The sequence below is a fragment of the Oryx dammah genome, unplaced genomic scaffold, assembly GCF_014754425.2.
Source record: "Oryx dammah isolate SB20612 unplaced genomic scaffold, SCBI_Odam_1.1 HiC_scaffold_3, whole genome shotgun sequence".
NCBI classification, from domain to species: Eukaryota; Metazoa; Chordata; class Mammalia; order Artiodactyla; family Bovidae; genus Oryx; species Oryx dammah.
Window position 1 is genome coordinate 63,294,305 of NW_024070187.1, and position 13,657 is coordinate 63,307,961.

At 37.9% G+C, this 13,657-nt stretch overlaps 1 protein-coding gene across 1 annotated transcript; it reads left to right on the forward strand.

Moving 5' to 3' along the window:
* The first annotated feature begins 3,957 nt into the window (after positions 1–3,957).
* On the forward strand, positions 3,958–5,024 carry LOC120862083 (60S ribosomal protein L10a-like). The gene is made up of 2 exons (XM_040238137.1): positions 3,958–4,128; positions 4,486–5,024. The coding sequence occupies exons 1-2, from the start codon at positions 3,968–3,970 to the stop codon at positions 4,976–4,978; spliced, it is 654 nt and encodes a 217-aa protein (XP_040094071.1). The 5' UTR covers positions 3,958–3,967; the 3' UTR covers positions 4,979–5,024.
* Positions 5,025–13,657: the final 8,633 nt, after the last annotated feature.

A 13,657-nucleotide genomic window follows, 5' to 3' on the forward strand; every position in this document is an offset into this window, starting at 1 on the left:
TCACACTGAACAAAAGATACAGTATGTCTAAATATTCTGAAACTGTAATTTGAATCAAGAGTAAATGCTGAGAAGTTACGCTCAGTTTTCGCTTGAGATTAATTGCATCTTTTCCTATTTCCCTCAAATAAAATCATAGCTTATTAGTATTTAATCACTCCCTATTTCCATTTTCTTTCAGTATAAAGCAACAGCTACATACACATAATAAAATGCTTTTATGTTTATGTAATAATTCCCCTGGCTCATCCAACGTGCAATGCATACGACTTCGAGACTGCAATTTGGGGCAAGTATAGACTTTTAAAAAAACAAACACAATTCAAGTTTCAAAACCTGCTCTTAAATTTATAGGACACTCAAGTCATTTTAGCTTCTTAGTAAGATAAAGGTGTTGCACTGTCATTTGATTATCTGTCCACCTTGGCACAGGAAGGATATACATTATCAGATGCCAATTTCAGGGACTAGAGATAAGAATTAAAAAGCACTATGTATTTCCTAATGACTGAGTAAGGTATTTATAAGTTTATGTTCACATTCTGCTAAAGGACCTCTTTAAGCCTCAGCACCTAATATCTAACAGGCTCCAACAATCCTATCAGATTAAATGATGGTGCAGCATTTTTAAAGGAGCCAATTATTTCAGCTTACTTAAGCCATTCAGAGTCAAAAATCTGAAGAATGACCAAAATCAAATCTTTATTTTTTAGAACTGTATAAATGTGATCCAAATGTGTCCACCACTAATTTTTCAAAAAGAAACATGCTATAAATAAGCAAACTACACCTGCTCACTGATATGTGTATGGACTCCCTAGATGTCTTGTTGGGTTTAAATACAGACCACTCACAGCAATCCGTTTTTAGTAGAAAAGTGTAGCATGACGTTAAGCCATTTTAGCTTCTGCACATTCATGTTTCACTTCTGGCCAACGATGCAAAAAGGTTCCCAGCACTGCACTGTTGAGCTAGGCTGCACCCACCCCTTTAAATGGCATCAATGTCAATGTCATCATCTTTGCTGTCAGACTTTACAGCTTCCACTTTCGGTACACTGGCAGTCTTTGAATACACCACCTCAATATTCTCATCTTCATCATCATCTTCACCACCAGAAGATTCTTCCTCTGCTTCCTTCAACCATTTTATAAAAGGTTCCGCTTTAACACGAATATAACATGTTTAGTTATTGGTTGTTGAGACTGGACAAAAAAGAACATGGATTCATCCTTTGAAAGATGAGGTGAACTCCGAAGGCATTAATAGTTGGCGGTTGTCAGCTAAAAGCACTCATTGAATAAGGAGTTCCTTTTTGGAAGGAAGTTTGAGTTAAAACCTCCATGACTACTTCAGCTATAGACATTAGATTTCCATTATTTTAGGTCCTTTCAATTTCTATGAATAGTTTTGTTGGTTTAGTCCTCAATTAACTTGGAAAGAAAGACTGATTCTTTCCAACTCCTGTCTCATCTCCATACCTCCTCATTAAGTGCTTAGGGACAGAAGAGGATATACCATAGTACTTCCATCAAGGAATGATGCAAGTCTGATCTCCCAGATGCCAACCTAAAGCCAGTCTTGTAAGGATGACTGTAGATAGCAGTCTTAGGTGAATTATGTTAACTATTGATATTTTCTGCAAATGTGAAAAGTTTTCCACGTCTTTCACCTTGTCCTGTTCTCATATTCTGTCTTTCTGAAATCAAAATCAATGTTCTAGGAGTGTAAGCTCTTATGTATATAAGAGCTCCCCTAGCTCCCCTTCCTGTTATCTATTTACCTGACATTGAGGGAACAAATCGTGATTAAATACAAGTGTTTTTTTTTTTTTCAATTGTGTATGATAACAAAAATATACAAACCTCACATTAAATTTATAACCAATAACTTGTATTTGTTGTCCAGGAATTCTACAAAAATTCCTTAGTTGTTTCTCAAGCTGTGGTCATTGAATCCATAGGATCAGCACTGTCTGGGAACTTATTTGAAATGTCATTGCAGGTCTAACTGCAGAAATGTAATTACAGGTCAATTCTGCAGTTAGATGTGTAATTACAGGTCTATCAATTTCATAATACCCCATGGAATTCTGGGGTATCCGTGCTCTGACAAGCTCTTTGGGTGATTCCGATGCATGTCAAAGTGTTAGACACTGTGCTTGACTCTTCATCCTCACAACTTTTTAGACATCGACTTCACACATTCTTTTCTGCAACTCATATTGCTAGCAACACTGCTCCCATATTTTTTTCTCAGTCAATATCCTTGCTGTTTATTTTACTGAAAAAATAGAATTGTAAAGAACTTCCATAAGCTCCCTTTTTCCCATACTTCTAAACTGTGCCCATGTTTTATCTGCCTTTGCTCCTTTTTTCTGTGATTCATTTGTGACCTGGATTTTATCCTCCTTTCCTAAATTTATAATTGCCTCACTTTCTCTTCATCAGCATTTATTCTATTTCCAATGAATCATTTCCATTAGCATTCAACTATGCTGTAACTATGCTATAACAACAATTAATAGTATCTTGACCTCTAGCAGTCTATTTCAGTGATCCAATTTACAGTAAAGCAGCTAAAAAGAGAATATATAGTTCATATTTCAAATTTATTTCCTCTCATTCTCTCTAACCTACTTTAATTAGGCTTCCTCTGTACCATTTTATGACAGCTCTTGTTAAGGACACCAGTGTTTTCCATCTTGCTAAATATATTGATTGAATATATCAATTTTTAGTCCTCATTGTCATCACCAACATTTTACAAGTTGATTCAGGCCTCTTTCTATTCACTTTATATTATCTAAATTATCTGCCATATTTCCATATGAGTCACTATCTTGGAATCTTCATATCTCTGCTCAAATATAACATTATTAATATAGTATAATGTTAACAGCAAATAGTATGACAGAATAATATCTATAAAATATGGTTTTGAGAACTTCAGGTACTAATACTATCCAAATTTTTAAGTTGAAGGACTGAGGCACAGGCAGGTATATTAATTTTTTCCAAAGTCACACTGTCAGTAAGAATGGAGTCCCACCACAATTCAAACCCAAGCAAGGTTTTATGACCCTAAGTCCTAAACCACACTGGCTGTACAGGTTTCCCGGACTAACTATACTAATTAGCTAACATCACCTCTTGTCCTCTCTGTCCTCAGTTTTGTGTTCTTGCATAACCTTTATTTTCATCCATGGCAGAGTATGTCAAGTGTTAACTGTATTCCCTAATTTCTCTTTCAGCTAGGTGGAACTTATTTCTGTCCAATGGCACATAGTCATAAATGATGTGAGTCACTTAAAAGCCTGGCATGAGATAACCTCCAGATGCTTTGAGATGGATTTACTGTGAACCTAATGAAGCTTAATACTCAGGGAACTTGCTCGATTTCAGTATCTTCTGAGACTCACAGAGGGCCTTAGAAATGTACCTACATGTTCTTGTAAAAGATGTTTTATGATATTTTCAACCCTTTAAGAAATTAGTCTCTTTATACTCTGATTCCATCTGTCACATTTCATCTTTTGTTGTATAAAGTTAGAAAGACAGCAGGTATTTGGGGATATGTAAGGGGAAAGTTGAATTAATGTTATATGTGGATGGGCTTTGGGAAGATGTATGCATATGTTTTGCTTTTCTTCCCATCTGTATTTAATTTATGCAGATATATAAATGGCTTTCATGAGTTCTTCAATCATCCACTGTGCTGATTCATCCAGAATCATAACACAGAGATAAGAGGACAGAGGTCTTATCTTGATATGACTGTGTCCCATGGCAATTAGCATCAGAGTTATGTAGATGCAGAAAAAACTGATTTGAGACACAGGGTTTTAGAGGTTGTATATGGAAAATTATTCAAGTTACATGATATTGAAATTAGGTGAATGCTATTCGCTTTTCATTGAAACCTAATGAAATGGCTTTCTTTTCCAGTTATCGCGGAGTAGGGAACTATGAGCAGCAAAGTCTCCCGCGACACCCTCTATGAGACGGTGCGGGAAGTCCTGCATGGGAATCAGCACAAGCGCAGAAAGTGTTTGGAGATGGTGGAGCTTCAAATCAGCCTGAAGAACTATGACCCTCAGAAGGACAAACGTTTCTCCGGCACCGTCAGGTTGGCACTGTTCTGATCCCACCCAGCCTTCAGTGCCCCCGCGCTGCCCCGTCTCCTCCCTTGTGACTCCAGTGGAGCTCGAGGTGGCCGGGCACGTGCGGCACTGAAGTGCCCATGTAGTTCAGACACCCTGCTCCGTGCAGGCATGGCTGGATGGACCCCCACCCTGGGTCTTAAAAGAAGAGGGGAGGCGTGGGGAGGCTTTGGCCGAGCCCGCCGGCTAGTTTGAGAAGCCAGACTAGCTGTTGGTGAATGTGGACGGCTCTGGGTAAGACTCAGTGGTCCCAGACCCCTTCACCTTCAGCCTCGGTAGCCTAGGGCTGGATGTGACCTATCCTGTCCCCCCGCAAAATGCAGGCTTAAGTCCACTCCCTGCCCCAAGTTCTCCGTGTGTGTCTTGGGGGACCAGCAGCATTGTGATGAGGCCAAGGCTATGGATATCCCCCACATGGACATCAAGGCACTGAAAAAACTCAACAAGAATAAGAAACTGGTCAAGAAACTAGCCAAGAAATACGATGCCTTTTTGACTTCAGAGTCTCCGATCAAGCAGATCCCCCGAATCCTGGGCCCAGGCCTGAACAAGGCTGGCAAGTTCCCTTCTTTGCTGACCCACAATGAGAACATGGTGGCCAAAGTTGATGAAGTGAAGTCCACGATCAAGTTCCAGATGAAGAAGGTGCTGTGTCTGGCAGTGGCTGTTGGCCACGTGAAGATGACAGATGATGAGCTTGTGTACAACATCCACTTAGCTGTCAACTTCCTGGTATCATTGCTCAAGAAAAATTGGCAGAACGTCAGGGCCTTGTACATTAAGAGCACCATGGGCAAGCCCCAGCGTCTGTACTAAGGCACAGCTTAATAAACCATACTAAACCATCAAAAAAAAAAAAAAAGAAAGAAACCTAATGAAATGAAAATATTCTCTTGTCAAGTATATGAAAAGCAGGTGACTATTAAACATGAAAAGGAAAATCAGGAAAATGAAAAAATACATATTAAACCTGTCACACAATATGTTGAATTAAACCACTAAGATTTTGAGATTTGTTAGAGCATTAGACCATCCCCATGGAAAAGAAATGCAAAAAAGCAAAATGGCTGTCGGTGAAGGGTGGGGGAGGGCCTTACAAATACTGTGAAAAGAAGAGAAGCGAAAAGCAAAGAAGAAAAGGAAAGATACAAGCATCTGAATGCAGAGTTCCAAAGAATAGCAAGAAGAGATAAGAAAGATTTCCTCAGCGATCAATGCAAAGAAATAGAAGAAAACAACAGAATGGGAAAGACTAGAGGTCTCTTCAAGAAAATTGGATACCAAAGGAACATTTCATGCAAAGATGGGCTTGATAAAGGACAGAAATGGTATGGACCTAACAGAAACAGAAGATATTAGGAAGAGGTAGCAAGGATACACAAAAGAACAGTACAAAAAAGATCTTCATGACCAAGATAATCACGATGGTATGATCACTTACCTAGAGCCAGACATCCTGGAATGTGAAGTCAAGTGGGGCTTAGGAAGCATCATTATGAACAAAGCTAGTGGAGGTAATGGAATTCCAGTGGAACTATTTCAAATCCTGAAAGATGATGATGTCAAAGTGCTGCATGCAATATGCCAACAAATTTGGAAAACTCAGCAGTGGCCACGGGACTGGAAAAGGTCAGTTTTCATTCCAATTCCAAAGAAAGGTAGTGCCAAAGAATGCTCAAACTACCGCACAATTGCACTCATCTCACATGCTAGTAAAGTAATGCTCAAAATTCTCCAAGCTAGGCTTCAGAAGTACATGAACCATGAACTTCCAGATGTTCAAGCTGGTTTTCGAAAAGGCAGAGAAACTAGAGATCAAATTGCCAACATCCGGTGGATCATGGAAAAAACAAGAGAGTTCCAGAAAAACATCTATTTCTTCTTTCTTGACTATGCCAAAGACTTTTACTCTGTGAATCACAATAAACTGTGGAAAATTCTGAAAGAGATGGGAATAGCAGACCACCTGACCTGCCTCTTGAGAATCCTGTATGCAGATCAAGAAGCAACAGTTAGAACTGGACATGGAAAAACAGACTGTTTCCAAATAGGAAAAGGAGTACGTCAAGGCTGTATATTGTCACCCTGCTTCTTTAACTTCTATGCAGAGTACATCAAAAGAAATGCTGGGCTAGAAGAAGCACAAGTTAGAATCAAGATTGCTGGAAGAGATATCAATAACCTCAGATATGCAGATGACACCACCCTTATGGAAGAATGTGAAGAGGAACTAAAGAGCCTCTTGATGAAAGTGAAATAGGAGAGTGAAAAGTTTGGCTTAAAGCTCAACATTCAGAAAACGAAGATCATGGCATCTGGTCCCATCACTTCATGGGAAATAGATGGGGATGGCCTCCAAAATCATTGCAGATGGTGACTGCAGCTATGAAATTAAAAGACGCTTACTCCTTGGAAGGAAAGTTATGACCAACCTAGATAGCATATTGAAAGGCAGAGACATTACTTTGCCAACAAAGGTTCATCTAGTCAAGGCTATGGTTTTTTCAGTGGTCATGTATGGATGTGAGAGTTGGACTGTGAAGAAAGCTGAGCACCAAAGAATTGATGCTTTTGAACTGTGGTGTTGGAGAAGACTCTTGAGAGTGCCTTGGACTGCAAGGAGATCCAACCAGTCCATTCTGAAGGAGATCAGCCCTGGGATTTCTTTGGAAGAAGTGATGCTAAAGCTGAAACTCCAGTACTTTGGCCACCTCATGAGAAGAGTTGACTCATTGGAAAAGACTCTGATGCTGGGAGGGATTGGGGGCAGGAGGAGAAGGGGATGACAGAGGACGAGATGGCTGGATGGCATCACTGACTTGATGGACGTGAGTCTGAGTGAACTCTGGGAGTTGGTGATGGACAGGGAGGCCTGGCATGCTGCGATTCATGGGGCCACAAAAAGTCGGACACAACTGAGCGACTAAACTGAACTTACTATTACTTATTGCAATAAAATATAATACCCAACACCTTATATATTTTCATTGTGCTTGTATGAGCTCCATGGTGGTAGAGTCTTTGCTATTTTTTTACTGCTTGTTTTCTGGCAACTAAAATGGTATATTACATACAGTAATCCTCCAGCACATATTTCTGTATATATAAATACATCATACTGTAATTGCAGAATGTAAAAAATAAAGTATTATAGAAGTTTCCTGGGAAGAAAAATTACAGACCTCTGTTAATGAACAATACTCAGATCAACTGACTTCTCATCAGACAGACAGAGTACTACAAAACGAAAGAATAACACTAATTTTTATTGATTGATAACAGATTACAGTGGATTTAGTGGCTTAGAACAGCACACATTTTTATCTCAACCTTTCTGAGGGCCTGGAGGGTAGTATGCTCGGTGCTTTGCTGAAGGTTCACAAGACAGCAGTCAAACATTTGGGGGCTTGATCTCATCTGAAGCTTGGGTTTTTTTTTCTCACTGTTGTTGCCAGATTAATTCCTTTTAGTTGTAGGACTGAGACACTCAGCTGCCAGATGGACTTCTCGAGGACTTTCAGCTTGCTTCTTCATGGACAAATGAGAGTATCTCACTGCTACCAATCTTTATCTTCAAAGTATTTCTCAGATAGCTTGTAAAGGCCTTACTTTATAAGATCAAGGCTACCTCGGATATTCTCTCATATGATTAATTCAAAGTTTACTAATCAGGGGCCTTAATTACATCTGTAAAGTACCTTTACCTTTGTCACATATCCATGGGAATAAAATCCAGTTACATTCACAAGTCCCATTCATACTCAAGTGGAAAGAATTATACAAGGTAAACTACACTAAGGACTAGGAATCTGGGAGACCATCTCAGAATCTTGCCCATAAAAATGCTTTCAAAGTAAATTCTTTCTAACCTAAAATTCTACACTCAAACAAAATATCAGATATTTTAGACATGTAAACATTTAGAGTTTCTCTGTGTAGCAAATAATTAACTTAGTAGGCCTGATATTGCTTTTTAGAAGGGTTTAGTTGTGGAGTTGTCCTTGGCTGATTTTTGGGAACTTGGCTTTTGCGATGTTCCCTATGTTAATTATCAATAAAATTGTTTTATATGTCTTGGCACTGAACACTGCGGTACCAAGATGACTAGATTATTTATGCAAAAATTCGATTTGTGGTAAATGCCTCTTTTCCTTCTGGGAGTCTGTAATTTTTGTAATTATAACTCAGAGAATGGCCAGTCCCCATTAAAAGTCCTGTACTGTGAGTCTCAAGTGGGTTTCCCTGGACAACAATATTTTACAAATGCTACTATATTCCATTGCTGGAGAAAAGAGCATATTTTTTTTGCTACCACAACACTCACTAACATGAGAGGGAAAACTTAGAAATCTGTTCCTGTTATCTTTCAAACTTTGCCTCGTGGGGCTTTTTCTGTTACTGATTCTTTGTATCTGTGCTGTTGTTTTTTATTTGCTAAGTCATGTCTGACTCTTTGTGACCCCATGGACTATAGACCACCAGGCTCCTCTGTCCATGGGATATCTCAGGCAAAAATACTGGAGTGGGTTGCCATTTACTTTTCCAGGGGATCTTCCTAACCCAGGGATTGAACCTGTGTCTCTTGCTTGGTAGGCAGATTCTTTACCACTGTGCCACCTATAAAGATTTCTTTGAATCCCTCCGGAGTAATTTATCATAGCGTGTGAATTCTGTGTGTCCTTCTAATGAGTTACCAAAGATGAGATTTTGCAGGATCCCCAAATCCCCTGCAGTCTCTTTATTATAAAGGAAATCCACCAGAAAAATTAGGGTATAATTCAAGAAAGATGAAAGTGTATTTAAGAAGCAGTACAGTGTATTCAGGTCAGTAAATCCAAGGCAGGGAGTAATAGCTGTGAATCAGCCTGGAGAACAGCCAGTTCTGGCAGCAGAAAAAGAGTATAGAAAAATCACAAGTAAATATATACTATAATTGAGATTCTAAAAAAGTGAGACTATAAGAAAATCCAGCACTATAACAAAAATGAAACAATGAACAAACTCAGAAAACAAAAATTGTACAAAAATGATTGTCCAAGATGATGGCAAAATGTGTCATGAATTTTGATTAATTGTTAAATAATGAAAATTATTATGCATTTTATCTAAAATGGGAGAGTATTTTAGCTCATGTAGTTCTAGGCTAATTACTTTGAACACAGAGAGACAAACATCCGTTATTATCACATATTACCAAGTCTAATACTGGAGAGATTTTGTAAGCCATTAATAATGTAAATATTCTTGAGTCACTTTCATTTTAATTGCTTTTGACTTAACTGGTCAAATATATAAATTTTGGTAGTTATTAAGAAATCAAAAAGAAATATTAAACTTCACTGTGTAAAAATAAAATGTCAGTAGCAAAATTTAGGAGATGCAATGTGGAGAAAGAATAGGAGTATTAGCACCACCAACTTTCATTTTAGATGGTGAAATGATATTGTAAATATTTATGGAAAAAGAAATAAAACTTTATATCTAGAGTTTTGTAAATGATAGAAGGATTGTTGCTGAAGCTAAAGCTCCAATACTTAGGCCACTTGATGCGAAGAGCCGATTCATTGGCAAAGACCCTGATGCTGGGAAAGACTGAAGGCAAAAGGAGAAGGGGCTGCAGAGGGTAAGATGGTTAGACAGCATCTTTGACTCAATGGACATGAATCTGAGCAAACTCTAGGAGATAGTGGAGGACAGAGGAGCCTAGTGTGCTACAGTCCATGATGTTGCAGAGAGTCAGACAAAACTTAGCAACTGAACAACAAGTAAATAATAGAACTAAAATAATAATAGTACATATAGCAAACAAGGATTGGGAGGGGGTATACAGTATATAGACCCTGTCAGAGAATGAATGGTGTCTAAAGTTGAAAATCCATAAATGTAAGCTAAGTATATATATATTTAACACATTTAATTAATAATATATTAGAAAAGTACCAGAAAACTAACATTTTTCAAAAATTCTTTGGTATTTCATGTGCTAACATGTACATTCTTTCATTTATATTGAACCTTTAAAGGAGAAGAATATTAATGGGAGTTAGTACCAAGATTCCAATATGAAAGTAACAGTTTTATTAAAGTAGTGAGATAATATAAGTTTTTCACTTCTAATTTTAAGTTTTTTAATATTATAACATTGTTTTTAACTTTAAAACATAATTTTATATTAAACATGTCCAAAATTTATTAGACCCTTAATGTTACTAGGAGGATGGAGATTTTAGTTTTCCTGTTCTATTCTTAGAATATAGAACAATGATAGGCATATGATTAACGTTCCACAAACATTTGTTGAGTGAAAGCAATTTGAATTCAACAAATAGTTTTTAATTATCTCCTACATGAAAGGCAATATTTTAGGTTCAGCAACTCCAGCTCTAATCACTCTCTTCTCTTTGTATAAATCTCATTTTGATTCCACTTTAATAATTTTTTAAATAATTTAATTTCATTCCTATTGCTCTAAGACTTTTTGCTTCATATGCTTTGCATCCATGGAAACCTAAAATACTTGAATATCCTACTTGACCTTCCAGGGGAACTTCCATTTAAGATAAACACCAGAGAAAGAATAGGAATTGCATCATGAGACTATCAGATATTGAGGCAACAGCATTTGTGACAACTTGGTATGTCAGAAGGATAGGAAGAATTTCGATACCATTAAAACATAGCGTTTTAAGAGTAAATGTAGTCAGAGTGTTTCATGGGGAAGAAATAAAAGAACAAAGTAAGCTATTTAAGAACAACTGTGTTTCAAAACTATCTATACAGCTGCAGCCAGGAATTGATATGAAGTAGCACTAAAGAACTATTTCTAGGATATTTGGAATAGGAAGATGGTATATATATTTTATATATAATTATATGTGTTACTCTTGCCTGGAAAATCCCATGGATGGAGGAGCCTGGTGGGCTGCAGTCCATGGGGTTGCTAAGAGTCGGGCACGACTGAGTGACTTCACTTTCACTTTTCACTTTTATGTCTTGGAGAAGGAAATGGCAACCCACTCCAGTGTTCTTGCCTGGAGAATCCCGGGGGCAGGGAGTCCGGTGGGCTGCTGTCTATGGGGTCACAGAGTCGGACACGACTGAAGTGACTTAGCAGCAGCATATGTATAGTAGAATTAGATAGTAAAATTATTAGAACTTGGTGACTGAATAGTTATATGGAGGGAGGTTTGAGGATGATTTGGGCAAAATTCTTACAGAGAATTTGAAAGGAAACAGATTTTAATTTTTTTGATGAGAGCAAAATCCCTGCAGATGGTGACTGCAGCCATGAAATTAAAAGATACTCCTTGGAAGGAAAGTTATGACCAACCTAGGTAGCATATTCAAAAGCAGAGATATCACTTTGCCAACAAAGGTCCATCTAGTCAAGGCTATGGTTTCTCCAGTGGTCATGTATAGATGTAAGAGTTGGACTGTGAAGAAAGCTGAGTGCCAAAGAATTGATGCTTTTGAAATGTGGTGTTGGAGAAGACTCTTGAGAGTCCTTTGGACTGTGAGGAGATCCAACCAGTCCATCCTAAAGGAAATCAGTCCTGGGTGTTCATTGGAAGGACTGATGCTGAAGCTGAAACTCCAATACTTTGGCCACTTCATGTGAAGAGTTGACTCATTGGAAAAGACCCTGATGCTTGGAGGGATTGGGGGCAGGAGGCGAAGGGGACGACAGAGGATGAGATGGCTGGATGGCATCACCGACTTGATGGACATGAGTTTGGGTAAACTCTGGGAGTTGGTGATGGACAGGGAAGCCTGGCATGCTGCGATTCATGGGGTCGAAAAGAGTCAGACACAACTGAGGAACTGAACTGAACTGAGTGATGATGTTATATGTATTTTCTTGTAATTATGCTGAAGTATGTGAATTGGTGAGTCAGTTCATTTAAGATGCTTGAGTGAAATTCAAGTGCAGATGTCCAGCTACTTAAATTATAAGTTAGAAATTGGGTATTCATCTCAGAAGGAGGGACTAATGATAAAGTTTCACAATCAATAGCATAAAGAATTGATAAACTTGAAAATTAATAAATAGGTATATGTACTGCTACATTTTATCCCACTTTATACATAACATAAATAATCAGATGTAGTATTTTTTAAGCATGTGTTGTTCACTAGGCTCCGTACTGGATACTTTACATTTATTGCTCATTTAATATTTACAGAAACTGAGTGAGGACCTGAAATCCCTCTATTGACGGTTGAACTCAAGGTTACAAAATATCTTCCTTGTGTTCAGTAGATAGCCAGACTTCCTGAAAGAGCTGAATTTGGGGCAAAGTTTGCCTTATATTTGTGTCCATATCAGCAATACTGCCTCTTGTCTATTTCAGTTCAGTTCTCTATTTTTCAGGAAGAAATTGCTTCACTAAAACTGTTATTTCACAACTTGCTACCCACTCTCATGTCTCTTGTTGGTGATTAGAGATATTTACTTGACTAAAAATGAACAATGTGAGAAAAATACAGTGGATCCTTTTGGGGCTTTTTAGTTGCTTTTCAAAACCTTCTTAGCATCACACTTTTGTCTAAAAGTTACCTCTCTGAACAAATTTTACATTGACATATTACCTTATTATTAAACAAAAGGTGATGTCTGACATGATGGAGTATAGAGCCACCCTTGAGATCTTATTTTTGAGTTACTGTTCTGTAATCATTCATATTAATAAATAGGTTTGTAGAAATATGGTTGAGGTTCTTAAAGGACATTTGTCCCTATGTCATAGTATGTAAATCCTGTTCAAAACAGATAATGTGTACATATAGGCACACACACAATAAAAACATCTAAGATAATACAACATTCAATTATACAATATCCAGCCTTTCAACTAGTAGACCTTTATAAACCAGGACACAAACCAAATTCATAATTAAAAGGGATTTTGTTCTTTGATGGTATCCTTCATTTTCAATGCAAATGCAAGTCTGTAGCATCACACTTGTGACACTGTTAATTATCACTGACAAATATTCTCTGCTGCCTCCAATCCAGCCAATGCTTATTTCCTCAGCACCTTCCTTTCTCACTAATGACTGTGAAGCAATAATATCCCTTTCTGTAACTACTCAGTTAGTAAGTGCTGAGGGATCTTTTAAGTTAACAGGAAGTCAGAGATTGTGCAACATTCAGGAAAGCTTTGTTATAATAATGTAATGTGCATGCTCAGTCATGTCTGACTCTGTGACCTCATGGACTATATCCCACCAGGCTCCTCTGTCCACAGGATTCTCCTGGCAAGAATACTGGAGTGGGTTGCCATTCCCTTCTCTAGGAGATCTTCCCAAGCCAGAGATCGAAACAGTGTCTCTTGCACCTTCTGCATAGGCAGGAAGATTTTTTAACCACTGGGCATAATATCTTCAGTCAATTATGTGTGTCTTCCCATCATTAAAGAATTAGTCTCTAATTTGACTTTCCTAGATGCAGTTTTTCAGGAAGTTGCTTGACCCTTGATGATTGCAGCAAGGACA